Source organism: Alternaria incomplexa (genome assembly GCF_024043165.1).
Source record: "Alternaria incomplexa strain BMP 0042 chromosome Unknown scaffold_8, whole genome shotgun sequence".
Lineage (NCBI taxonomy): Eukaryota > Fungi > Ascomycota > Dothideomycetes > Pleosporales > Pleosporaceae > Alternaria > Alternaria incomplexa.
Window position 1 is genome coordinate 595,857 of NW_026249857.1, and position 26,989 is coordinate 622,845.

The 26,989-nt window shown below is 53.7% G+C and overlaps 8 protein-coding genes across 8 annotated transcripts; 4 read left to right on the forward strand and 4 right to left on the reverse strand.

Moving 5' to 3' along the window:
- Nucleotides 1-497: 497 nt before the first annotated feature.
- Nucleotides 498-3,195, forward strand: J4E90_006009 (uncharacterized protein; the record flags this gene model as incomplete). The annotated part of the gene is made up of 3 exons (XM_051435559.1): nucleotides 498-596; nucleotides 647-1,086; nucleotides 1,137-3,195. 3 exons carry the CDS (start codon nucleotides 498-500, stop codon nucleotides 3,193-3,195), a joined length of 2,598 nt encoding a protein of 865 aa, XP_051290417.1.
- A 1,270-nt stretch (nucleotides 3,196-4,465) lies between these two features.
- On the reverse strand, nucleotides 4,466-5,092 carry J4E90_006010 (uncharacterized protein; the record flags this gene model as incomplete). Its single annotated transcript, XM_051435560.1, has 1 exon — nucleotides 4,466-5,092. One exon carries the CDS (start codon nucleotides 5,090-5,092, stop codon nucleotides 4,466-4,468), a length of 627 nt encoding a protein of 208 aa, XP_051290418.1.
- Nucleotides 5,093-7,856: 2,764 nt separating this feature from the next.
- Nucleotides 7,857-8,917, reverse strand: J4E90_006011 (uncharacterized protein; the record flags this gene model as incomplete). The annotated part of the gene is made up of 2 exons (XM_051435561.1): nucleotides 7,857-8,750; nucleotides 8,912-8,917. 2 exons carry the CDS (start codon nucleotides 8,915-8,917, stop codon nucleotides 7,857-7,859), a joined length of 900 nt encoding a protein of 299 aa, XP_051290419.1.
- A 527-nt stretch (nucleotides 8,918-9,444) lies between these two features.
- On the reverse strand, nucleotides 9,445-11,133 carry J4E90_006012 (uncharacterized protein; the record flags this gene model as incomplete). The annotated part of the gene is made up of 1 exon (XM_051435562.1): nucleotides 9,445-11,133. One exon carries the CDS (start codon nucleotides 11,131-11,133, stop codon nucleotides 9,445-9,447), a length of 1,689 nt encoding a protein of 562 aa, XP_051290420.1.
- A 1,560-nt stretch (nucleotides 11,134-12,693) lies between these two features.
- Nucleotides 12,694-16,941, forward strand: J4E90_006013 (uncharacterized protein; the record flags this gene model as incomplete). Its single annotated transcript, XM_051435563.1, has 4 exons — nucleotides 12,694-12,793; nucleotides 12,846-14,535; nucleotides 14,587-16,851; nucleotides 16,902-16,941. 4 exons carry the CDS (start codon nucleotides 12,694-12,696, stop codon nucleotides 16,939-16,941), a joined length of 4,095 nt encoding a protein of 1,364 aa, XP_051290421.1.
- Nucleotides 16,942-18,527: 1,586 nt separating this feature from the next.
- On the forward strand, nucleotides 18,528-19,642 carry J4E90_006014 (uncharacterized protein; the record flags this gene model as incomplete). Its single annotated transcript, XM_051435564.1, has 3 exons — nucleotides 18,528-18,772; nucleotides 18,827-19,441; nucleotides 19,495-19,642. The coding sequence occupies 3 exons, from the start codon at nucleotides 18,528-18,530 to the stop codon at nucleotides 19,640-19,642; spliced, it is 1,008 nt and encodes a 335-aa protein (XP_051290422.1).
- Nucleotides 19,643-20,978: 1,336 nt separating this feature from the next.
- On the forward strand, nucleotides 20,979-22,708 carry J4E90_006015 (uncharacterized protein; the record flags this gene model as incomplete). Its single annotated transcript, XM_051435565.1, has 5 exons — nucleotides 20,979-21,302; nucleotides 21,386-21,638; nucleotides 21,731-21,882; nucleotides 21,935-22,291; nucleotides 22,367-22,708. The coding sequence occupies 5 exons, from the start codon at nucleotides 20,979-20,981 to the stop codon at nucleotides 22,706-22,708; spliced, it is 1,428 nt and encodes a 475-aa protein (XP_051290423.1).
- Nucleotides 22,709-24,119: 1,411 nt separating this feature from the next.
- On the reverse strand, nucleotides 24,120-25,190 carry J4E90_006016 (uncharacterized protein; the record flags this gene model as incomplete). The annotated part of the gene is made up of 1 exon (XM_051435566.1): nucleotides 24,120-25,190. The coding sequence occupies one exon, from the start codon at nucleotides 25,188-25,190 to the stop codon at nucleotides 24,120-24,122; it is 1,071 nt and encodes a 356-aa protein (XP_051290424.1).
- Between the last annotated feature and the right edge of the window lie 1,799 nt (nucleotides 25,191-26,989).

Below are 26,989 nucleotides of genomic sequence, written 5' to 3' on the forward strand. Positions count from 1 at the left end.
GAGATGACGGATGATCGGATGATCGGAGGATTCGGACAACAAGTATATGCAGGTCAAAATGTTATAAATGTTGTACGTGTTCAGCGAGATGGTAGAACGGAATGATACGCTTAGATCACAGAAAGGCGCCTATGCTTCTAGGTGTCGTGATTAGCAGCCGGCGCAATCTGGGGAATGCCGAGGTCCATCACGGCTTCTGTTCTCCCCACAGAACCTCCACATAGAAGTGCCAAAGAGATACTCGCGCTTGAGGATCATTCCGAATGGACATTGCGCAAACGCGCGCTTCTTTCGGACTGCAAAAAGACACTAGTCTGGACAGGACTCCGCCGTCATGACGGATCCAGCGTCGAAGTGTTTTGGTGGGGCGTCACGTGGGCCTTGACGCGTTCGTGCCTCCAAAGTTCGCGTGTAGCCGTGTCGCATCGCGCCTTCGAATCCAACATCGACAGCGACCCACAGTCCACACATACAACACAACACCCTAAGTCGCAGCCATGGAAGACACCACCATGCTGGAGGGCTCGCAGGGTCTGTTCGAGGAGCTCAATTTCACGATATACCCCAACGGCCTCTCAGAAGAGCGAATGCGCCAGGTATGCGACGCGTCTAATCAATTTAGAAGTATTGCTAACCGACGGCATAGATCGAAGATGCTATCACAGGCGCTCGCGGAACAATCGTACCCTTCAATGTAACCAAAGGCCGCATAGACAACCTGGAGGAAATCAGCTACATTGTCTCGGAGACGGCCGACTTCCCCGACTACTACCGCGCCCTCGATCTCATGTTACATGTGGTCAAGCCAACATGGATAGACGCGTCGCTCCAGTCCAACAAGGCCAAGAACCCGCGAACATACAGCCCCGATCCTGCACTCTTCATGAGCGAAGTAGTCATATGCTGTGGGGACATACCGAGCGGAGACAAGGAAGCGATCGAGGGTGGCGTACTGGCATTGGGCGGGCAATTCGCACCGAGCCTCTCGAAATTCGTGACACATCTCATTGCACTGGATGTGAGCGAACCACGGTGTCAGCTCGCTATTAGTAAACGACTGCAGTTGTCAATTGTGTTGCCCCATTGGTAGGTTTGAGTTGAGGGCATGGTCGTTGAACTGATCTAACACCACACAGGTTCGATGACTGCCTCAAAGTTGGCCGTAGAATATCAGAGCGACCGTATACACTTCCCGATCCCGAGATCCTCGCCGACATGAAACCAGGCGCCATTCCTCCTACACGCGTGAGCCAGCACATTCGAGACGCAGCCACCCCAGACCCTCAAAACGATCCCGTACCGCCTCCGCCTCACCTCGAGGCACCCCGCGCGATCAAGGCCTTCGACGGAAAGCGTGTCAAGCTTGGTGAAGATCTGAACATCAGCACCAAGCTCAGGAATATCATAACGGGCATGATCAAGGCTGGAGGCGGCAGTGTAACCTCAAAAATCGATGATGCAGACATGTATGTTTGCAACTACCGAGAAGGCCCAGACTATGTCAAGGCGTCGCAAGCGCGAAAAGACGTCGGAAACCTGGGCTGGTTGTACTACCTCATCACACACGGTATCTGGACAAATCCCATGCAGCGGATGATGCACTATCCGCGGCCACGGGAAGGCATTCCGGGGTTCAACAAGTACAAAGTTAGCATATCCAGTTACACTGGCGAGGCCCGCATATACCTGGAAAACTTGATCAAGGCTACGGGTGCGGAGTTCACAAAGACTTTCAAGCAGGACAACACACATCTTATTGCTGCGCACAAGAACAGCGAGAAGTGCGAGGCTGCGGCGGAGTGGGGCGTGAACATTGTCAATCATCTGTGGCTGGAAGACAGCTACGCCAAGTGCAGGGAAATGCCGCTGACTGAGGGCCGTTACACATTCTTCCCAGCCCGGACCAACCTTGGAGAGGTGTTGGGTCAGACAGAAATCGATCGCGAGGCTACTGAGAAGATCTTCTTCTCAAAGCAAGTCAAACCCACAAAAGCCGTCAAAGCAGCACCGCAGACCAATGACGTGCCAGCATCGAGCGTACCACCGCGACAAAGTGAACCTCCAGCACCTCGCAGTCCGCCTGCTGAGAAGCCTAAGCGGGCGAAATCCGGAGGCAATGCACAAACACCGCTGCCACCTCGGCGTACCGATGGCAAAGAGAACCAGACGCCTGGCAGTCGGGGAGCCAAAGACCGCGCATTGGCAAAAATGCACGACGCCGCGCCAGATATTGCACAGTTCGAGAAGGAGATGAAGCGCAAGGGTGGTGTCATTCACGGTGGACGACGACGGGCAGAAGATGAGATCGACGAGGGAACGAAGCAAGCAAAGGGCGGCCGTGAATCAGTCTCAAGCAAACGCTCCATCGATGAAGTCGACGATGACGACGAGACAGAAGATGAAGCCACAGAGATCCCAGCAAAGAACAAGCGAGCAAAAAAGGAGAAGCTCGCGCCCATCAAGTTCCGCATGCTGATCTCAAAAGACGAGCGATGGGCCAACAACCCCGAGAAGGAATCAAAAGACAAAGCGCGCCTTCGAGAGCTTGGCCTCTTCATCACCGACGACTTCAAGAAGGTAGACCTAGTCTGCGCCCCGCAACCCGTCCGAACGAAGAAGTTCATCGCAGCCCTAGCCTGCGCCCCCACCCTCGTATCAACCAGCTACCTCGACTTCGCGCTGAAGAACAACAAGCTCCCCCCGGCAGAAAAGCACCTCCTCCAAGCTAGAGACTTCGAAGAGGCCAACAACTTCCGGCTCTCCGAAGCCCTCTCGCGCGCCAAGCAGAACAAGCAGCGCCTCCTCAAAGGCTGGACAGTATTCTGCACAGAGAAAGTCGGCGGCGGCTTCGAAACCTACAAAGACATTGTCGAAGTCAACGGCGGAAAATGTGTGCTCTGGAAGGGCAGGCCGACAACCGTCTTCTCCGCGTCAAAACGTAAACTCGACCTCGCTGACAAGGAGGTCAGTCAGAACCAGGTTGAAGACGAAGGAGACGTGTTGTACCTCATCTCCGACGCCGACAAGAAGGAGTTTACCAACTGGACTAAATTCCGCGAGTTGGCTAAGCGTGAAAACATGATTCCGCGCATTGTCAAGACGGAGTGGCTACTCGCTGTGGCTATGACGCAGTATGTGCATTGGGACCCGGAGTGGGAGTTGAGTGAAGAGGTTGTTAATGCTGCGAAGAAGTAGGTCTTCGCTTGTCGCAACTGTTCAACGGCTGATGATGGGTTAAGAGCGATGGGAGTTCGGGGAGCCGGTCCCGGGGCTCACATTCTGTATAGACTCGCTTCGTGCGGTCGCGATATGGATGCGGGTATTTGTATTGGTATGTTTTGAGCGGTTTAGTCATTGTTTTGTGTTGCATTGTTAGCGATAGGTCTACGGATGGGGCAGCGTGTAGAGCGTTGGTTTAGCATGTATATCGAGAAAGCTTCACGTTGACTCATTACTGTGTGCACATATTTCAGCTTCCTACTTCACCGCCACGGTGATATCATGTGTGGCTGCGTATCCCCTTTTTTCCGTTCATTGTTATCAAGGCTAACATATCCCCTGTGGCACATTCTCTTGGCTCGACCCAAGGGTGCGGTAACGCGTACGGCACAGTCGGGCCATGCAAGAGGTCTTTGTGGCACAGCGATCCCCTGTGTGAACTTCGCCGCTTATTGAACTGTGCCGTGGGTCTGTGTTTGGGCTGTTGATCGGTGATGCCGAGATCGCCTTGGAGATGGCTTTTGGATATGCGTCAGTGATGTAGAGGGTGTTTGTCCAGACGTGATCGGACGTGCTGCTCTTTGGGATGTACTTCGGGTATGATATCTATGACATTGACTGTAAGGCGAAGTCCTTTGTTGCGAGATTAACGACTCTCAACTGGCTGGTTTGAGGTGACCGGCACAGAACGCATTCTCGGCTTTGTGCCCTGATAAGCATGTAGGAGCTTTTCTGCTCATAGAGTCAAATAGCTCTGGGGTGAATTCAGCATCGAGTATGATGTCATTTGAAGCTTACATGTCTCGTCCTAGACCAGAGCTTTTACCGGGGCTGGGGATCGATGCGCGTCGTTAGTGCTCACTCCGAGTGAGCCGAGATGCCAACACATACAACAACGACCAGGCAACCGGGAAGAAGAATTTGGGGGCGAGTATACATAGTAGTATATGCTAGACGTAATATAGTGATGAAGTCAACTGTTAGTTAACGGCCTGGCATAAGATCAAAATAGATTATTCAACTTTTTGCTTTCATAAGAGATGAGATAGAAGTGTCTAGATAATACTCGACTGCGTGTTATGACAAGTGCAGGAGCGTAGACAGGGTATATAATAATGCTTGTGCAGAAAAGACCGCGGAATCGCGAAACAACAGAATGAGAAAGTAAGACATTTAAACCTTCAACTCGTAAACCTCCCCTTGACCCTTTACCCTAAAGGTCTACATGTATGCCCCTACCCCTTCTCTACTCTGACGTCGTATGAATGATCTTCGGAATCTGTGGCATCGCAATCATAGGCGTCGACTCGTAATACCGTGCCCGTTGACTAGCTGTACTCGTACTGCGTGCGCGCCCCGTCGGTGCCGGCCGTAAACTCATGTCACCCTCGTCACCACTCGGCGATATGGGACTGAGCACCATAGTACTAAGCGTACCGTTGCTCTGGCGACTCATCGCACTAACACCCGTACCAGCGCTCTCCGTGTTATCGGCGATGGGATCACTAGTCTCTTCACTCGGCGTGACCTGTAGTGGGACGAGATGCATGGTATCCGTACTCGATCTCTTGTTGCGCGCGTCCGCTTCCGAGTCGACGTATAATGTGACGCTGCTTGCGCGGACGCGGCTGAACATGCTGGTCTTGTCTTCGTTGGCGAGGAGGCCGGCTGTGTCTGATTTGCGGTTGTCGAGCTTCTTCTTTTCGCTTCGGCGGTGGAGATAGAAGATTAGGCAGGCGAGGATTATGGCGAGGAAGATGAGGCCGAAGACGACGGTGAGGGCGATGTTGGCTTTTGTCCAGTATCCTGAGTAGGGTACTGAAGCTAGGTCTTCGTCTGCGACGAGGTTGTTGTCTACTGGTATAGGAGACATGGTGATGTATGTTCGTGTAGGCGATGGATCTTTGACGCGAATCGGTCGGTGATGCTTCAGATGGATGGTGAAGCTCTTTGCTTATATGTAGTGCTAGATAGGAGGCGATGTGGCGGTGCGATGAAGAAATAACAACTACTACGCCTCGAAAATATGATGATATATAGCTATGAGACTGTTGAGACGAACTCGCTCGAGTAATCCCTTATGTGCTATTGCTATGAACTGGTACCGGGCACCAGGCAGACATAAGTCTCTCCGTAAAATGAAACCTTTCACGCACCGGCCTTAGATCCTGCGCCCATGGCGCTGGATCCGTGAGAAGGCGTCCAGTATGCGGCTCGAAAGTGGGAAAGATATGCTCAGCCTCAGCACGTTGTGGGGAAAGTAGGCCCATGAATTCGGAGAAAAGTCACTGCGCCCCTGTGGTATGATGAGCAGCTTGGCGCAAAACAAGAGGCCTAACGAATGATGGGCGTCGAGAACGGCCGTCGAAGCTTGGACTACCGCGTCTAATCGAGGAATCAGAAGGAGCTGTGTGGCAGTTTGGTGGTGGCACGGGTTCGTAGACGGCGGTGACGGGCGTGCATGTCGGGGCCCCATCTACTGTCAGTCCACTTGGGGATGGTTCTCTACCGCGTGCGAGCCACGTCCGAGCGGTTTCGCTCGTTCTGTCTACGCAGCTGAAGCTATCACTTCAGCTCGTGGAACCATACAAATTGAGTGGCTGCTCTTTTGAACAACTCCCCATTCCAGCTTCCTGCCACACAACATCAACACAGATTCGGCGGCCCAATACGAGGGCCTCTACAAAGACAGTGATGTGCCAAAGGGTTGTGCTGTAGGATCAACGTTTCGAAATTTAGGCAAGCACAGCCACCTGCGCTAAAAGAAATGAGCAGCAACAATCATGAATCGACACAAGGCTGAGCGCCTTACACTTCCTCTGCGTGTCTGCCTGAGCCAAGCCCAAGGAGGATTGGACGGCGACGTGGGCAAATTGTGGGGTGAGAATAGGCGAACTTGTTACGGTAAAGGAAAGCCATGATGCGAGTTGTCAAGCTCCCGCTACGGCGCGTCATTGTAGAGATCGTGGGATGGGAGTTGGTGGTTACTGGACGCCACAAGCAGAGTATTTGCGGCGCGTCTGCGGCGACTATGCGGCGTGGTGGTGTCAGACCCTCATCTCATGCGTGCGCTGGCTGGTGAGTGGGAGCTTGCTGGCCAACGGGTGTGGTGTTGACGACGGCTGGCCTAACAACAGCGGGACGATGGGCGATGTTGGCTGACCCAACTAGCGTTCTCGCTAAAATGCGGTGCTATTCCTGGATCATGTCACGCCTTTGCGGTCAAATCTCGCTAGCTTTCTCGCTCTACACCGATAACTGTGAAAGCGTAGATACAGTCTGGTATCAATGTTTTCTTTTGGTGCTTACTGTACAGCTGCGGGCAAGAGTTCAAGGCAATATTCGCTGTTCGTAGGGATTCACTTAGCAGCCGTCTATGGTTGTGAGACCTCACACAACCAATTAGGGTTTGCCGCATGGCATTCTCGAGGTGCAAGAGTTGATGAAGTCATGTTGATCTTTACTTCCCCTCTTTCTACGTCAACCCACACCTAACATCTCTCCGTCTCTTTCTATCTCAAAAAAAAAAGTTGCATCATCGATATTCATGATGGACCCCCTCCCATGCATGTTTTTCCATCGCAAGGAAGGCTACTCCTGGCAAAAGGGGACTGAACCTACACCTGATGATCTTCTCCAATCTGTCGCTATCAACGTATCGCAACCTGACGCCCTCATGACCTGGCTCGAGACAAACGACGCTGCTGTCATCTCTGACCTTACCGTCTTTGTCGACGCGACCGACCACGCACCTAGTCCTCAGCGATGGTGCTTACTTTTCGACAAACTTCAACGAGAAGCAACCAAAATTCAGGATCTGAGTGTCTACTTGGACGCGGAGGGTTCGCGTGTTGGGCTAGGTAAAAGCGTCGTTTTTGTACGCGGGCTGGCACAACTCAAGGTGGAGAGATCGTTGGAGGTTAGTGGGCAATATGCTATGCACTGGCCCAGATACTTGGAAGAGAAGATGGGGTTGAAGCCGTTTGATAGAAATATTTTCCCAGGCAGTCCATGGATAGACATCTTGAGGAAGTATCAGAGGGGGACCGAGAGCTTGTATCCTTAAGTTCACACTGATGATGGAAATGGGGACGTCCTGAGACGCATGGACTTCACCGATCTCCTCAAAACTTTACATTCTCTATTTCTCCGTCGTTGTAGGCTCCAGGGTACTCTGGCTTTCCCTACCTAGGTAGTTTAACGTGTTTCGACCATCAGATACATTCCCATCCCATAACCCGATACCAGAAAAGCCGGGACGCAAAAGGATACCCACCATGAACATAATCCCTAACCCACTCAGCCCTCACAATCTCCTTCAACATCGGCGCACTCCCCTCCTTCTCCACCCCATCAATCCACCTCTCAATATACTTCCCATCACCCGCCTTACCAAAATGCTGCACACACTGTTCAAACCCCACTTTCAGTTGACTAGCCTCATGTACATCGACCCATTCCGGACAGATCCGTTGCATCTCTTCCAGGAAAAACTGTTGAAGCTTTACTTGCGTTTTGTACTCCTCATTAACATATTCGATGTTGAGATAGGCGAACAATGCTGCGGTAGAGTCGGTCAAGTCTAGGAATGCAGGTAATTGGCATGCGAGCCATAGGGGGGCGGTGTGCGCGCATTTCTAGTCGAAGATACCGGTTAAGGCGCCGTTGGAGTCGACGAGGATGTCGGCTGCGTGGAGGTCTTGGTGGTGAAGCACGAATACCTCTTCATCTTTCTCCTCGGGGAAAATCTTTGGCATAAGTTTAAGCAGGCGTTGGGCTCGCTGTTTAGCTTCTTCGACCTTTCCACGGGCATACTTAAGGTGCGGATCTGTATTTATCCTATCGATTTGTTTCTTCCATATGGCGGTAGCCGCTTCGTCAGGCTCGCCGGGATAAGAATCGATGATATTTTGGTATATCGAGCGCTTGATTTCGTCCGACGTTTCAAGCTTGGACTCGTCGTCAAGATCAAAGAGGCTGAGCTGCAGTTGTGCGGTAAGCCAGTCTTGACTCCGCTTGTAAGGGCCGCGCGGGACGTTGTGGTCGATGTGTGCGCCCCAGAAGAAGGGCGCGGAGACGATCTTGCCTAGGCCGACTTTCGTGGAGAGGATTGAGACCTCCAGTGTAAGCAAAGCGATATCATCCAGGCCTGGCGTGGTTAAATGAGGAAGTTCATTCGCAGGGTACAAGTTGCCCAGTTGATCGAACCGCTGTTGGAAGAGCTGCGCGTGAACAGAGACCATTTTACGCACCAGTTGCTCTTTCTTGAGATAGTCCATGCCCTCCCATTCATCACCCAGTTTGCGGCCGGGCATACGCGCCCTGAGTATCCACTCAAGTCCAAGTTCGTTGTCGGTATTAGCCTGGTAGCAGAAGACCTGTGGTACTGGAACCTCAGTGTGATGACGGATGTACTCGATAGTAGCCACCTCGCTCATAGTCTTTGATCGTGCGTCGACAGGGACAGTTAGACGCAGGATGTATTCTTGGCCGCGGCCACATGTGACGGTGTAATCCTTGTCGAAGTTGTTCTGGGTTAGGAAAATTGAACTACGCATGGGTCTGGAGTCGGGATCTTCAGCTCTCGTCGCACGAGGGTTGTGATGTCCTCAATGCTGGGGTCGGTTGTCCACTCGGGCATCACTCCTGAAGACCGGTCCTTCTTCCAGCGAAGTCCTTTTTGGATAGTTACGGGCATGCCAACAAGAGTACCCATTTTGATGACAGTAGTGGTGTTGGAATGTTTTTGACTGGAATGGCGAAGTGATGGTTTTGTCCTTCTTGTAGGGGAGGGGAGATGGAATGTGCGAACTAAAACACTGCTTACTCAGAAGTCTTGTCACCTTTCACAACTATGGCTTTTACAGCTCGAGTCTTGCAATGTGAAGGCTCAGCTGTGTAGTATCACGAAGGTTAGGGGCGGCGGACAGGGCGATATTGATCATTTCATGCTCGCTGTAGGTAAGACAATGAGCGAGACTATTTCGTTGTCGCGAAGGACGTTGTTCTACGCATGTATTTTGTGGACTTCCTTATCCATTGAGACAAAGAGAAACTACCAGAAAAGGAAAAGATGCAACCCACGACCATAGGTCATACTGCTGATGATATGCGCCGTCCCATGCAAGATTGACAAAAGATCGTTGACAATGAAAAAAATTGCCGATTTCCGAGAGAGAGCCCCCAATGCTATTCCGTCTGCGTCAACACGCCTTTATTCCTCTTCTAATCCAACGAAAACTTCTCCCTCTTCCAAGTCTCGCGGTACACGGCAATGGTACTCGCGGCGTCTTTGCAGCGCTCTGGTGCACGGACGGGTAGGTCGACGACAGCGCGACGCAGGACGCCACGCGCAGGTACGCCGTAGAATTGGATGAACTTCTTGTGGTAGTCGCGGATCAGGCCGCTGAGAACGGCGAAGTGTCCAGGCCAGAGTTGCTCGGAGGGTGTGTTGCATATCGAAGAGATGGCACGCCAGTACTCTGACATGGCGATGGCAGGCGCCTTGGCGGCGAATGAGCGGAGGGACATGGAGGCGTAGCCAGCTCCGATACCGCGCATGCGCTGCGAATATGTCTCCGGGGTTGAGTCCTCTTGCCAGCCTAGGCGCAACCGACCTTCCTTGGTGTTCATAGTACCGCGGATGCCAAACAGAGGGGGGCAGGCCTTGTGTAGCTTGGCCAGCGCAATGTCGATGAGAGGAAGGCCGTTCCACATGTACTTCTGGTCGCCGAATAAGCTGGCTGCTATCAAACCGATCTCCTGGATGATGCGTCCGTCGGTGTTGGCGGCCTCCTTTTCGAACTGCTTTACAAGGAACTTCTCGAAGCAGATCCAGACGTAGAGCAGGAACGCCGGGTATGCGGCTTCGTTCTCGTTGGCCAGCTGGGGAATTTGGTGGGAGACAATGTATTGTCGGATGTCGACCATGGGTCCGGGTGTTGTGAGGGCGATGTCGAAGCATTCGGTTCGGAGGCGCTTGATGGCGGCGACACTGTCCTTGCGCTCCACTGTGATCTGGCCAAGTCGAGTGCGGATGGCGCGTCGGGCATCACCAACGGGACCCTTGAGTGGGGAGGTTGGCTTCTTATGTTCCTCCCAAAAAGCTTTGCGGAAGGCCTTCATGCGCTGGTGGAGTTCAAGGTATTTGGCGTGAATCTGATCGGCGCTGGTGCTAGTTGCCGGTGCGGCGGTGGATGGCTTTGGTGGTGCAGCTGCTTGTGTGGGAGCTGGCGCGGGGGTGGGCTGGGCGGTTGGCTGCTGTGGTGGTGCTTGCTGTCGAGCCTTCTCTGCAGCGGCCGCAGCCTCGGCAGCCTTCCGATCAGCTTCGTCCTTTTCCCTCTTCTGCTTCTCAGCGGCCGCCTGCTGCTCTTGCTGGGCTTTGATGCGGGCATCGGCCTGTTGCAGTTTGAGCTTGTGTTCTGCGGCTTGACGGGCGGCTTCCTCCTCGCGCTGTCTTGCTTCCAGAGCCCTTCGCTGAGCCTCGGCTTGCTCGCGGGCCTTCTCCTGCTTCAGGCGCTCAATCTCCTGCCGTTGAGCCTCTTCATGGCGGAGGCGCGCCTGCTCTTCTTCCAGGGCAATGCGTTCGATCTCAAGCTTCGCGCTCCTGAAGACGCGCTCGTGTTCCTCGGCAGCGTAGGCGAGTTGTTGGGCATGTTGTTTCGCGCGCTCGTTCGCAGCCTGGTCTAGCTTCTCGTTGAACTCCCGGTCGGATATGCTGAGGCGGAGATTGAACTCGAGGGCTAATTGCTTGGCCGGGCTCTCATAGGGGTCGCGGATGAGGGATTCGCGCTTTTGGCGGTGACTGCTGCGTCGATTTGGCGATTGGCGTGTGGGCGAGGCGTCCATGAAGCTGGAGCTGAAGGAGGTGGCGGTATGCATGCTCGACGACGAGGTGCCCGATCTGGCGGGCATTCTGGCGCCGTGCTGTTAGTTGGGGTCAGGGTGCAGTTGTTGAAAAGGTGGTTGGTGAGAGCGCGACGGTCAAAGAAGTCTAGTCGGAAGCTAGCAGCGACCAGCTCCGACTCACGTGACATCGCTCATCCCTGCAGCAGCTTTCACCGCGCTACGCAGCTCCATTGTAGTGCTGGCTAGCGTACCTGGAACATCAACGGGTCGCGCTCTTCCCAAGTCGAAGCACTCGCTCGATGTCTGACGTAGCTTCATTCGCAGCTCCACCTGGGCCGTCGATTGATTAAGATGAGATGGAGTCAAGGACGCTGAGTCGCGACGTGGGCAAACACGCCATGTTGCGCCTTCATAAAGTTCACAAGAGGCGTCTGTGCCCAAGCTGGTGGGACTGCACCCGCCAAGCTGCGACGCTGTGAGGGCACGCGCAGGCCCTGGAGAGGGCCGTTTCACTGACAGAATGTGACAAGCTGGGGAAAGATGTGACTCCTGTCCTCGAGTTTCAGCGAGGCATGGCGCGCGAAGCCAGCATATCTGTCAGATTGTTGGACTATCGAATGCCGGACATGACAAGCTCGCAACCCCAGCGCAGTGGATCCATCAATATAACCTCGACCCTTGCGCCGCCCTCCCGCGACGCTGCAGCGGACTGTTGTTCGTGTCTAGAAACGCGCGCCGGCTAAGCCTGCCTTGAAACGTACAGACCCAAACGTGATGCTTCACCTGGGGCGCGCTGAGACGCATGCCGACTGCTGCTGGCGGTATATATACCAGCTCGCGGCCGGCAGCGCCTCAGCCCCCACGGCCCGGCGCTTGCTTGTATCTACGTTAATTTCGCACTCCTTCAGTTCGGCGCGGGAAGCTGCATATCTGGCTTCGCAAGTGACGTACGCCGCTTAGACCTCTCCCAGGCTCGCTCGTTTGCGGAAGAACAGGCGATCTTTGCCCAAACCGTGCTGCTGGCCAAGTCCCGCCATAGCCATCACCACCTCGAGCACGCTGACGGCCCTCTTGCCTGCCCTCTGCCCTCTCTTCCTGCATCCCTCCTGCCCGCCCGCCCCGATCGCTCCCTCCTTCGAAGCACTCTCTCCGCCCGCATTTTGGTTGTACTGCCACCAACAGCCCGTCCTAGGGAAACCGCGCTCTTTGATCTGGTCGACCCTCCTTATCAACCCTCCTAGACCAACGACACATCTGTCTGAACACGACACCACCCGCTTCTGACTTGCAGAGCACCACCCCGAGTAATCATCGTCTACGAGAGTATCCTCTTCGCCCCGAGCACCGCCCAACCAGCACGCTTACCCCAACGTGAGTTGTCCCCCGCTAGCTCGCTCGCTGAAGCATGCCGCTGCCGACCCTGCATCTGTCCCCCATCTGCCTCCTTGCACTCTCACCACCTGCATCCCTTCGCTCGCTCGCTCGCTGCAGACCTCATCCAACCCGCCATGCTGATTGCCCGCAGATAAATCCATCACACTTTTGACCAATTCGTGTCCGACCGTCTCTTCTCCAACAGCATACACTGCAAGCGGGCATTGAATCATCCACACTACATTATCCACTATGGATCAGCAACAAGGCCAGCAGGGTCCCATGGGTCCCGCCGGTCGTCGTCTGCACATTGCGCATCGCCGCAGTCCGTCAGAGCTGACACCGCTGATGAGTACGTGGAGCTATCCGATAGCCACTTTGGGCCATTGCTGACAGCTGCTCAGTGGAACAGCTCGCCATCGCACAGCAGATCGAGGTCCTCCAGCAACAGCAGCAGCAGATTGCCGCCACGCACCAGCAATATGTTAACATGGGTATGATCCAGCCGCAGCAGCAGCTCGGCAACTTCCAGATGCAGGGCCAGATGCCCAATGTCTCGCCCCAAGTCAACAACTACCAGTTCCCCCAGCAGATGCAGCAAATGCAGCAGCAGCAACACCTCGCTGTCCCCATGGGCGCACCAGCCCAGCCTGGCGCCCACCGCCGCAACCAGTCCGCCCTGCCCCAAGTCGGCATGGGCGGCCCACCCCCCGCTCCTTCCTCCGGTTCGTCTGGCTTCGGCGAGTTCGGTGCACAACAGGGTGGCCAGGGTAGGGAAAACGTCAACCCTCGTGGCCGAGGCGGTGGCAGTGCTGGCGGCTCCGGACACACCCGCCGTCACTCGCTAGCTCTCGCCGACGCGAAGAAGGCTGCCGAACAGGCCGAATCGAAGAGAAAGACTTCGGGCTTCCAGTTCCCCATCCCCGGCTCGACCGAGGGCAGCTCCAACCGTGATGCCAGCCCCAGTGGAAACAGCGCTTCCAACGACACTTCTTCCGCCCGTGGTGGACGAGGTGCCCACGGCCGCAGCCAGAGCATGGCTGTCGGACGCGGTGGGGGAAGTGCTGGTCGTGGTGGTCCTTCCTTCTCCTTCCCAGCTACCAGCGAGAACCCTACCAACCAGAACAACGGACAGCAGTCTGACTTCCAGCGCCGTGGCAGCCAAGGCCATGGCAGGAGCCAGTCTCGCAACTTCGAGGGCAACTGGAGGCAGCCCCAGAACAACACCCAGCAACAGCCTACGCAAGACAACCAGTCCCAAAACATGGGCAACTTCAACATGAACCAGACCGCCAATGCCGCTCCTTTCCAGCCTGGCCACCGCACTCGTGGATCGGTCAACCAGTCCGTTGGTTCTCTTGGCAACTTCCAGTACGGCGGCCAGCCTCAGATGCAAATGGGCAACCAGGCCCAGCTTCTCCTGCAACAGCAGATGTTCGGCCAGCCGCTAAACCCCATGCAGATCGCTCATTTACAGGCTCTCCAGGCCGCCCAGATGCAGGGCGGCGGTCTCGGAGGCAGCCAGCATGCACCGCAGATGGGCATGCAGCAAAACCAGCAGCAGCAGCGCAAGACGCTATTCACTCCTTACCTCCCGCAGGCCACCTTGCCCGCTCTCCTCGGCGACGGCCAACTCGTTGCCGGAATCCTCCGCGTCAACAAGAAGAACCGCAGCGATGCTTATGTCACAACTACTGATCTGGATGCTGACATCTTCATCTGCGGTAGCAAAGACAGGAACCGAGCTCTCGAAGGAGATCTGGTCGCTGTCGAACTTCTTGACGTCGACGAGGTCTGGGGTCAGAAGCGCGAAAAGGAAGAGAAGAAGAAGCGCAAGGACAACGCAGACCCTCGCGGCGGTAGTATCGCCGTCAACGATGCCACTACCCAACCTGAGACTGGCTCTGAGGGTGGCATCCGCCGACGTGGCAGTCTCCGCCAGCGACCCACACAGAAGAAGAACGACGATGTTGAAGTCGAAGGCCAGAGCTTGCTCCTCATGGAGGAGGAGGAGATCAACGATGAGCTCAAGCCTTTGTACGCAGGTCACATTGTTGCTGTTATCGAGCGTGTTGCTGGACAGATGTTCTCAGGGTAAGCAAACACATTATCTTCATTCAAGTACATCACTAATCACCGTTACAGATCCCTTGGACTCCTGCGCCCCAGCAGCCAAGCCACCAAGGAGAAGCAGGAAGCTGAGCGACAGGCTCGCGAGGGCAACTCCGGTCGCTCCCAGCCAGAGACCCAGAACAAGCCTAAGATTGTCTGGTTCAAGCCAACAGACAAGCGTGTGCCTTTGATCGCCATTCCCACCGAGCAAGCCCCACGTGACTTCGTCGAGAAGCACCAAGACTACGCCGACCGCATCTTTGTCGCATGCATTAAGCGATGGCCCATCACCTCTCTGCATCCTTTCGGTACTCTTGTCGAGCAGCTCGGTGTCATGGGTGACCTTAAGGTGGAAACCGACGCACTTTTGCGCGACAACAACTTTGGTCCCGATGACTTCTCCGACGCTGTCATCAAGAACGTCGGCTTCGAAGACTGGTCCGTCGCCAACGACGGCGAGGAGGCGCTCGAGAGTCGCCGCGACTTCCGCAGCGAGGAGACCTTCACCATCGACCCCAACGGCAGCAAGGAGCTTGATGATGCCATTCACTTCAAATACCTTGATGACGGCCGTGTCGAGATTGGTATCCACGTTGCTGATGTTGCCCACTTCATCAAGGCCAACTCGCTTGTTGACCGTGAAGCCAAGAAGCGTGGAACTGCGGTCTACCTTATGAACCGCACAGTGAACATGCTTCCGCCGCGTCTGTCGAACGACATCTGCTGCCTCAACCCTGGCGAAGAGCGCTACACAGTCAGTGTCGTCTTCAAGGTCGATCCTACCTCTGGTAAAATCTCAGATGATGAGACCTGGGTCGGCAAGGCTGTGATCAAGAGCTCTGGAAAGCTGTCCTACGACGAGGTCGACACCGTTATCAACGGTAACGACGGTCCAGTCTCGGCAGCCCGTGCTAAGGACATCAAGATGCTGCATCACATCTCCCAGAAGTTCCGCCAGGCTCGCTTCGGCGACCGCTCCAGCGATGTCAAGGCTCTGCGCCTCATGTACCAGCTGGACGACGAGAATGTTCCCGTCGAACAGAACATCTTCGATTCTTCCCCTGCCCACGAGTGCATTGAGGAGCTCAGCCACCTCGCCAACACCTTTGTTGCGAAGAAGCTCGCCACTGGCTTGCCGGAGAAGGCTCTCCTGCGCCGTCAACCTCCGCCTAACCCCCGCCGCTTGACGACCATCGCGGAGCGTATGGGTGCCATTGGCTACGACATCAACACCGAGAGCAGTGGCACTCTCCAGAACAGCTTGTTCGAGGTTGAAGACGATGACATCAGGAAGGGTATGGAGACCCTCGTCATCAAGTCGATGCCTCGTGCCAAGTACTTTGTTGCTGGCAGGCTGCCTCAGGATCAGTACCCTCACTACGCCTTGAACCTTCCCCTCTACACTCACTTCACCAACCCATCCCGCCGCTACGCCGACATCATTGTCCACCGCCAGCTGGAGGCTGTCCTCTCCAACGGTGCCATTGAGTTCACTGAAGACATCGAGGCTTTGGCCAAGACCGCCGAGATGTGCAACACCAAGAAGGACTCCGCCCATGCTGCCCAGGAGCAGAGCGTTCACATCGAGGCTTGCCGCAAGATGGACAAGGTCAGGCAGGAGAGGGGGGGTGATCTCATCGCCGAAGGTATCGTCCTTTGCGTGTACGAGTCCGCTTTCGATGTCCTTATTCCCGAGTGGGGCTTTGAGAAGCGCGTCCACTGTGACCAGCTTCCTCTCAAGAAGGCCGAGTTCGACAAGAACAAGCGTCTCCTTGAGCTCTACTGGGAGAAGGGCGTACCATCGTCCAACTACATTCCCGAGGACGAGAGGCCGAAGCATGGCTCACTCAGGTCCGCCAATGCTGCGGCTGCGGCGCGTGATGCCGAGGCTGCTAAGCAACGTGCGAGGGAGCAGGAAGAGGCCCAGCGCAGGCAGATGGACACTGGAACCATGTCGACCAACGAGGAGGCTGCGTTGTTTGATGATGACGACGATGACGACGACTCCAACGACCTCAACTCGAACATGGCCGGCGTTTCTCTCAACCCTGACCGCCCAACTCAGAGCATGCCTCCATCGCCTACCCGCCGCGATCTTGCTGGTGCTCCTCACCGTGTTAACTCCGACTCGAAGATCGCCCAGAGCGCTGGTGATGCTGCAGAGTCCAAGTTGACCAACAAGGAGAAGTACCTCAGCTGGTTCACTCTGCGCGAGCAGAACGGCGACTACATCCAGGATGTGCGGGAGATGACACGCGTCCCAGTCATCCTTAAGACGGATCTGACGAAGAGCCCTCCGTAAGTAATGCCCATCACTACGTTCTGAACGTCACTAACCTATCTTTCAGTTGCTTGACCATCCGATCTCTCAACCCCTACGCTTTGTAGACGAGATGTCTCGCTCAGTCCAACCAGGTATCCGGCCTTTTCGGTAGCTTATGTCGACTTGGTATAAAAAATTGAATGGAGGATACATACTAGGTTGTGCAGGAAGAGACGAACGGCGATCTGTGTGTTGTTTATCTGTATGCGACGATGATATCGGCAGTCGCGATACATCGTTGCAGCTCTTATACACAGTAATTTTCCGTAGTACAGTAATGTGTTTATCCCTGCGAGAGCGCCTCTGGCCATGCGTAGTTCACTTTGGTTGCTTTTGGTACCCGTCTGCATTGACACCCACTCCCCACATCTCGTTCAGGCCTGGATAAGGCTGCTCAAGAGCCGTACAAGGCGACAAGGCAAAGAAGTGAGCAACAGTGTGCCCCTCACTGACATCCTGATTACTACATTGGAAACGCGGCCTCAGACAAAGATTGGTTGTTTGAGGTGGAAACATATCGAATCGTGACCTCTCCTCGGCATGATCGAATGTGACAAGCCGCGCTATACGGCATCAGGTCGATGCCGTGAAATCCGAATCTTGACCAGCGGATCTGCGACTTCCCATCCCCTGTCGGAGGCGGTCTGTGTACCTGCATGTGTTTGCTGTAGCGAACGAAAGCCTGACGGCCTGAACCGCAGCCGAAATAGCAGTGGTTCTCCATGAGGCTTGGCAACGTGAAGACGTTTTGGGTGCCTCAGCCACCCGTTAATCCATCGCTCTTAACCTCTCGACCCATCTATAGTTCTCTCGGCGCAACACGCAAACGCTCACGACACCACGATACCCTTATAGAAGTATTTACAATCATGACTGCGCTATGGAATACGATCAGTAGCTTGATGTTGAAACGTTTCGCTAGCTCTTTGCTGCTGGAAACACCCCCCACCAGCGTCATGACAGATGAGGAGCCCGACTGCTTCAAGCCTCAGATGGTGAGCCACCTCACGGATCCGGTCGGAAAGTCAGAATACCGCCATTAATCGCCATGCACTATTACGGTACCCAGGTTTTCTCGAGGGCGGCTCTACTGCCTCCGCGCAGGCGTTGGCACTTGTAGGGTTTCATGATAGCCGTTTCGCGTCGCAGGGCCCCGGACCTGCTACATCACATGCCGGCACCACGAGCCCCATCGCTACAAGCCGGGCTTCCTCAGCGGTTGCTACACTGCTAGCGAGCAGTTCCTGGACGATCAATGGGTCGATTTGCCAAGCTTTGAAGCTTGTAGGGTCACGGATCCAGTATGGAGGCCAGTGCGCCAGCGGGAGGCAGTCGTCCGCCACATGGTCAACATCCGTACTCCGAATTTTAAGATGGCGTCTCAGATGGTGCCCAGGAGTTGCAGCTGCTTGTATAAGGTCCATTGGCCGCCCACCTTGTTTCCATACTCGTTTTCAGTTGGATCATCAACGAGCTTCTTCTACCTTCCTACCTAATAATCAACCACATTCCTTACGGTTTACCTTCTTTCAGTCCCTGGTTGGACTTTAGACAATTTTTAATAATCGAATTCAAAGCAAGTCTTTGCTGGCGGTCTCTCTTTACGAGCTTGTCTACTCGAAAACAATCCAACAAACCTAATTCAACCAACATGCCTAGCGTATCAACCATCCTCAAGGGCCTCGTTGCCCTGGCGCCTCTCGTGGCTGCCGCCCCCGCAAACTACGCCCGTCAAGAGATGGCTTCCATGTCGAGTGCTGCCGCCTCTGCCACCTCCTCTGCGCCAGCTGCCATCACTGAGACCGCTGGATCTGGTAGCGAGGCTGCCGCCGCATCACCGGCTGCAGCTGCACCGGCCGCAGCAGGAATGTTGAGCGATGTCGACATCCTCAACTTGTAAGTAGCTTTGAATCAACGATCACAATGAGCTGGATCTAACCATCACCACAGCGCTCTGACCGCCGAGCATCTCGAATCGGAATACTACAAGCAGGGTTTCGCCAAGTTCTCCATGTCCGACTTCATGGCTCTCGGTCTGAGTGAAGGTCAAGTCAAGTCCCTCATGGGTGTTGGCCAGACTGAGGCCACCCACGTCACTACTCTCCAGTCCGCCATCGCAGGAGCCGGCGCAAAGCCCGTCGAGCCATGCCAATACAACTTCGACGCCGCCCTTACCAGCGCCGACTCCATGGTCAAGACCGCCCGTGTCCTTGAGGCCGTCGGTGTCTCCGCCTACCTCGGTGCCGCTCCTCTCGTCAACTCGTCCGACATCCTCTCCGCCGCTGGTTCCATCGTCACTGTCGAGGCCCGCCACCAGGCTTTCATCCGCATCGCATCCGGCGCCGAGCCCGTCCCCGCCGCTTTCGACACTGCTCTCCAGCCCCGCGCCGTCTTCACCCTCGCCGCCCAGTTCATCAAGTCCTGCCCCGAAGGCTCCAACCTCAACATCCAGGCCTTCCCTGCCATCGCTCTCCAGAACCCCGAGAAGGCTACCGTTGGCCAGAACTTGAAGCTTGCCGACCCCGCTCAGCCTGCCGGTGCCTCTTTCTGCGCTTTCGTCGGACCGTAAGTTACTCCACACACTCCCTTACAATGATTCACAATCTAACATCTCACAGTGGCGGCAACCAATTCACCAAGATCGCCGATGGTAACTGCATGGTTCCCCAGGGCCTCCAGGGAGAAGTCTACATGATGATCACCAAGAGCGAGTCCGTTGCCGATGCCGAGGTCCTTGCCGGCCCCTCCGTTATCCAGCCCTCATAGACGTCTTCACCCACATGACGAGACGAACTTTCAGAACGCATTGTCTTTCCCATTTCATTATCATCATTTCCAAAAAGAGAAAAGACAGGGGCTGAACGACCAAGGGGCCAGTGGGCGAGCAGAAGCATTACAGGAGCGAAGGGCGCGACTGTCGAAAGCGAGTATGTGTATATGGACGATTTACCTTTCCTCACAGTCGTTGAAATACAAGCGTTGATCTCAAGAACGGTTTTTTTCCTATTCATTTTCTTTCCTTTTCAGCATGTGGCCAGTGGTGGGCAGTTGTAGAGAGACAGAGAGCACGAGAGAAGAGACAACAGGATACCCCCAGCATGGATGGATGCATGGTAACGGGTGAGCGTCGATTCCGCGAATCAGCTCAGAAATGGAGGTAATAATAGCAGGTATAGCATGAAATGAGAACGATTAACGATTTTCACATCTGGAACTGCGGTTGATACAAGTGACATGTCACAGTTTTTGCGACGTGGATTGCGACGTAGAGTGACGCGACTAGTTGTCTTGCAGCTGTGACTGTGTTGGTTTCAGCGTCCTCGCAGTTTGTCGACGCTTTGGGTTTGGTGCGAGGTCTTAGTCGGGTTTGAGTTGGTCCGTAACAATGTGATTAATAACACGCCTTGACATTCAAACGCATGTGTATGTTTTCGAAGTTGCGGTGTCATACTCCATCTCTCTACCAGATCTCTAGGCTTTAGTTATGGCCGTAGTTGTACTGTAGTAATTTCAAGATAGCTAGCGGCGGTTTACTCACGGAAAGTTCGCACCTTCCGAAGATCAACCGTCCCCTTCCCTTTTTGGCCACCCGGGCAGTTCGATCCACTAGCCACCTCGTTGCTGATTAGCCGTATGTCGGACCGGCTGCAAAGTGTGGGGATCCCACTCATTCCCCGCCTTGTGCGCGTGTGCTAGAGAACGTCGGCGGTGGCTAAAAAGATATCGTCTAGATGGAGTGGTTACTCGCAGTTTTCCGCTGCTTTGAGTAATAGTTGCGAGACTGCGAGGTTATGGGCCTGAAGTTGAGATCGGGGACATAAAGGCCTCGTCGAGTGGTTGTTGTCTTGTCGTGCGCCCTTCTTGGTATTGAGGTTGTTGAGCTTGAAGGTGGAAAACGTCATACCTGCCTTTGGAGGATTTGGGTTAAGCTCGTATCTGCGCGTATCTCGTCAGCCCTTTTTACTTTTACCGCTACTCTTGGCTTTATATCCCTCTGACTCCAAAGCTTCGACATCGAACTTCTTCTTCATCCACGCCGTCCCTTGGAATGACAGTAGGTCGCAACTAGTCTGTCAACCGTCGCCATCCCAACAACCCAAAAATGGCGCTGCACCACCAAAACGGCACCTCGTCAACCTGCCTCGAGCAGCCCATCGAACTCCAAGACGTATCGAGCTATATCTCCAAACCTCAAGATGCACAGATCGCTAGTTCGAGCAGTACAGGCGGCCTGCGACTCTCAGACACAAAAGGTGCTCGGGAAAGCGATCCGATAGAGAATCTGCCGTCGCCAACGACACAAGCGCCAGCCAAATTGGAACGATGGAACCATCCACGATCGAATTTGTTCAAGACTATGGCGGCGTTTTGGAGTTTTGTCGTTATGGGGAGTAATGATGCGGCGTATGGTGCTTTGATTCCTTATGTAAGTCAACGTCGTTCTTCTGAGTGTAGAAGTCGCGACTCTTGAGAAGGGGGAAAGAAGCGCGTGCTAACAAACGATTTCAGTTGCAAGAATACTACGGTCTGACTTTCGTCGTCATTTCGCTAGTATTCTTGTCTCCACTCGTCGGCTACACAGCTTCCGCGTTATTGAACAACAGCATTCACCTCAAGTTCGGCCAGAGAGGCGTTGCGGTTATAGCGCCGACGTGCCATCTCATCGCGTACATCGTTATTGCGGTGCACCCTCCGTATCCGGTCCTCGTCATTATTTTCATGTTGGCTGGGTTCGGGAATGGACTTGCTGATGCGGCGTGGAGTGAGTATTCTAATCTCTTCTTCTCTGCTCCCATAAAAGAGAAGGTGAAGAACAGAAAGACAGAACATTTCGACTGACAATACAACCCACAGATGCCTGGATCGGCAACATGGCGAACCCAAACGAAGTTCTCGGTTTCCTCCACGCCTTCTACGGCGTAGGTGCCGTTCTATCCCCCTTGATAGCAACGACTATGATCACAAAAGGAAGCAGACTACCCTGGTACACCTTCTACTACGTCATGGTACTGTCCCCTCCCTCATCCCTCCTCATTCTCCCATCTCTAACACCTTTAGATCGCAATGGCAGCCATCGAACTCGCCACCTCAACAACCGCCTTCTGGCGCGAAACCGGCGCCGCCTTCCGCGCAGCCAACCCGCGCACCAGCGGCACGAAAGACAACCGCATGAAAGAAGCGCTTATCCGTCTGCCCCACGCACGCGTCACGTGGCTCTGCGCACTCTTTCTACTCGGATACGTGGGTATTGAAGTTGCGCTAGGTGGCTGGATTGTCAAGTTTATGCTTGAAGTGAGGGATGGAGAGGAGTTTGCGAGTGGCATGGTGGCGACGGGGTTTTGGATGGGGATTACGGTGGGGAGGATTGTGCTGGGGTTTGTTACGCCGAGGTTGGGGGAGAAGTTGGCTATTACTGTGAGTTTGTTTCCGGTTTCTTCATTCCTTCCTCCCTTCTTTCTTGTCTGATGTGTGCTAACTGGGGTTCTTCAGATCTACCTCCCCCTCACAATGGCCCTCGAACTCATCTTCTGGCTTGTCCCCCAATTCTATGTCTCGGCCGTCGCCGTAGCTCTTCAGGGCTTCTTCCTCGGTCCCTTGTTCCCGGCTGTAGTCGTCGCAGCTACGAAGCTACTACCGCGCCACTTGCACGTCGGTGCTATTGGCTTCGCGGCGGCTTTTGGCGGAAGTGGCGCTGCCATCTTCCCTTTCGCAGTTGGAGCTATCGCACAAGCCAAGGGTGTACAGGTGCTACAGCCGATTATTCTGGCGCTGTTGGGCGTGATTCTACTGCTTTGGTTGGGTCTACCGAGGATCCATAAGAAGGAGGAGTGAGATATTTGAGGGTGTTGGGAGGATTGTAGGCTCTAGAGATGTTTGCTGTGTGATGGAATTGGGATATGCAAGGAAGCTACTGACACGCTTTGCGAAATGGATAATTTTGGCCATCCTCGAACCAACAATTTCATACCCGCCAAAGCTTAGCTTGGTTTACCACCCCACACTCTTCCTCTCAATCTTCTCCTCTCTTTCCCTTGTCATCTTACCCTCCTTCACCACCGCGCCAATTTCCATCACACCTACCAATTGCCCAGGTATCAGCACTCGACGTCCCACACTCCCTACAAAGACAAATATGAGAGACTTACCAGTCGAACGGCCCACCCTATGCATAGCTTTGTCCCATAGGTGGTCTATCGCATCGACCAGGGAATCCATTTCGTGGCTTTGCTCAACAAGCCTCCAGCTATTCCCCGATGTAGTTGGTGTGACGGCGAACAGTTTCGCGGTGTACAAAGTGGTAGATGTCATTGACCTAAGGGCTGTATGCATCTCTGTACGTGCTTTCCTTGCGGTGAATATGACCTTGTAGCAAGTAGTGTTGTTGGAGCTTTCTGTAACGAGAAGAGGCGCAGTTTCTAGTTATCGATAACTTGTTAGCTGGTCGGTTCATGGTTCTCAACATGCCTCATGCTTCATTCTTTTGTTCCATCTGGGGCAGACCTGTAGATGATACTACGTGCGCACGTACCGATGATCCACCCTCTGACCGCTTCAGCGAATTGTAGTTGCTCCAGTTTGTCTAATCCTGCTGCTTTCGAGCTATTGAATGCGTGACTGTGCTTTGTCACAACATTGATCGTCGGCAGTGGCGCTTGTGTCTCAGGGAAGAGGCGTATCGATGGTTTCTTGATGGCGTATTTTGGCGGGGGCGCCGGTTCTCTGCTGGCATTGTTGCTAGTGGAAGAAGACGTTTCGGATGAGGATGAAGGTATGGACGTGCTTTTAACAATAAGGTCGTTGATGCGGGCTTTTAGGTCAGAGAATTGAGCGATGAACATGACTAGAGTTGTCTGAGCGGTTCTGGTGCGATCGAAGGTTTGGACTCGAGATGTTACGTGGAAGAAAGCTGAGAGGAAACATGTGGGCATCTGAGAGTTTGAACATGGCGAGTGTGGAAAACGTGGCAAGTGTCGTGGTGCTGGGGGTATTCGAGGGATGGTGCGCTGGATACGAATGCTCCTGCTTTTGATGCGATTGAAGAAGGTACAGGGTACGGACCAGCCACTCGACTAACACATAGACATTGAATTGATGCATTATGAATCTAAAAGGGGAAAATACATTCTATACGTTCAGGGAAGCGACTTGATTACACCTTGACCATTCTACCTGCCACTTGCTGATTTCCAAGACTACAAGATCGGGCCCTCTTCAACTTATGGTTATTGTTTAGCCCTCGCTTCTAGTACGAAGCCACCTCCGCCTTATCTTTCTCTCCCTCGATCGTACCCTCCCTCTCTTCAAAAGCCTTGGCTAAACCCTTAGCCTTCTCCTGTGCAATCTGCATTCCTGCACCTGCGGCAGCTTTGAGTCCATCCGCCATGGAAATCGCAACCTGCTTCATCATGACCATAGTATCACCGCCTGCAAACACACCTCTGACACTGGTCTCGTTGAACATTGCGTTTGCGATCTTGATGTGTCCGCCCATCGCTGGATCCACTGTCTCGACGCCAAGCTGCTCGATGAGATGTTGCGCGCGATTGACCGTAATAGGTCTGTGAACGAGGAAACCGAGAGTGACTGGTTCTCCAGTCTCAAAATGGATTGTGACGCCATCTATGTGACTTGGGCCGTTGTTCACCATGCGAACGATCTTCCGCTCGTCGAGCGTTGCACCGAAAGCCTTTGCGAGCTTCAAAGCGTCTTGCATTGGCGCTTCCTTCTTGATGGGTCCGTTGGTAAACAAGGTAATTGAGACAGGTTCTAGAGGGACTGCCATTTGGACCATATGTGCGTATCCGGGATTATCGAAATCCAGTATGCCGACTGCACTCCCTCTTTGCTCGTAGCCATCGCAAGCTAGACATTGGTATATGTGGTCTGGCCAGTTCTCTTTGTAACCTTGAACGTCGGGAAGGATATCCTTCGAACCAGTGGCCAGGATGATCTTCTTGCCCTCGTACGAGTGGCCTTCACTGTCCTTGACTTCGAAGCCATCGTACAAGTCCTTCTGATCTGGCAACGACAGTTGTTTCTTCGATGCATGGGTGATTGTAGCGGATTGAAACCATACGCTATCGTATCGGGATTCGATCTGTTCACGGGCTATGCGGCCGAACTCTCTGGGGTTGAAGTGGTCGCGGGACGCTACAGTATGCATGTGCGTGACACCTTCGTTGCGATACTGTTGGTTGTCGAATACGAGGGCTTTGGTGCGTGTTCTTGCGCAAGTGAGCGCCGCATTAAGTCCTGCAGGACCTGAGCCGATGATGAGTACGTCGAATATCTGGGGTCGAGATCGGAGCGCCATCTTGATGAGGCTTCAATATGTTGCTGTGGAGGCAAATGTATAGGGAGAAGAGGTGTCCTGAGTATCTGGGTATGACTGTAAAAGACGATGTGAGCTTGCGGTGGGTGTTGTGTTTGAGATCAGTCGAACTTGCCTGCTTTATACACCACGAACACCAGCTCCGCGGCATAAAGCTCCGATGCATAACGCTCCGATACAATTTCGTTGTCCAACATGCTCACCATTAAGGTACAGACTGTTTGGAAATATGCAAAGAAGGGACTGTGTGGCGCATAGTATCTTAGGTAAAGTCCCCGATCAATATTAGAGGGGTAGTGACGGAATGTCTCCGAGAAAGTTTCCGGATTGAATCCAGCAAGCTCACCTCTCCGAAATTCCATACCCTACTTAGTATCATGTCTTTGCTTCACTGTATAGTCTGTATGAGAACGCCGTGGTTATGATAACCCGTGGATAGCGCCTGTGGTGGGGAGGAAATGTCCAGGAAACCCACAGGTCGTCAAGTCTCCCTGATTTGGCGTATCGCGCCCTGCTACAGCGCCATTCTCAAAATCTAATTCCGGTATCTCATGTTTGATGAGCTGATGCAGTCAGACTGTACGAAGATGTGGTGTGGTGATGAAAGGTGAGGACGCGACTGCTCCGAAGGCGCCGTTGCTGCACCACGCTAGTATGAACCCCACATTGGCAGGATAACTACGCCAGATCCAATACATCTAACACCCGGGGATCACGCATGAGGAATGTATATCATAGGCTCTCCTATGCAGCGAAGGGTGCTATTCATCACGGCTGAAAATACATCCGCAGCAAATAACAACGAGAACGTAACTACGAATTGTGTCCTCCTCTCTACCAAGCATAATGTGCTTGATCTTGATATTCATCCGGATCTGGACTATACTTCCATATACTATACTCTCGTATAGTGCTTCCCTCTCGCTCAGCTACGTTAAAGTTAGACCGCTCCATTAGGTATCGCAATTGTTTAGATGTATGGCAACAACTTACCTATTACCTCCTCAAATCTGACCATGGCCCCACCGAGGAAGTTCTCCATCGCCTCCAGAGGTGTGTAACAACTCTTTCCACCTTCAGCAACCAAATCCCACTTGCTGCAACCAGAATCTAGGTACACTAGCGCTCTTGTGGAGTAGATAGCCTGTCTTTCGCCCTTATCGTCGACAATGGTCTTTGCACCAGTCAGGACTTCGAAATGGTGGTAATTGGGATAGTCGTGGCTGAATATGGCAGCAATGTGTCCTATATAGACGTCAACTCTCCTGTTCCGTTTATATTTACTTCGCATAATAGGCCATTCATTACTCACGAATCGCTTCAGCTCGCAATACGGCGATGAGTTGACAATTTTGAAGCTGTTCCGAGACGCTTTCTTCAGGCGCAGCAGTCATGACCTTCAGTAGAGTCCGATAATAAATTTTGTCCAACAAACCGAAGCTGATTTTGTAGTCATGTAAACCCTAAGATGTTTGCCCAAGTATGTCACTATTTCGATTGTTGATTGTACGCTTTTCTTCTGGAAGAGCCAAGTCGAAGCCGGCAAGTACTGCACAAGAAAGATGTAGACCATTCCCATCTGGATGAGCGTTCATGTGCATCGATCATGCCCTCATGTAGAACCCAGGCAGCCTGGGTACCCATCTAAGAGGTCCCCAATTCCGATATGTGCCTTGGCATTATATCCTCGTCTCTCCATATCCAAGAGACATCACGCCGTGTTCGAATGGTATCGCCTCGTCTGCTGATTGCATCGGTCCACCCCATGTCACCACACCCCT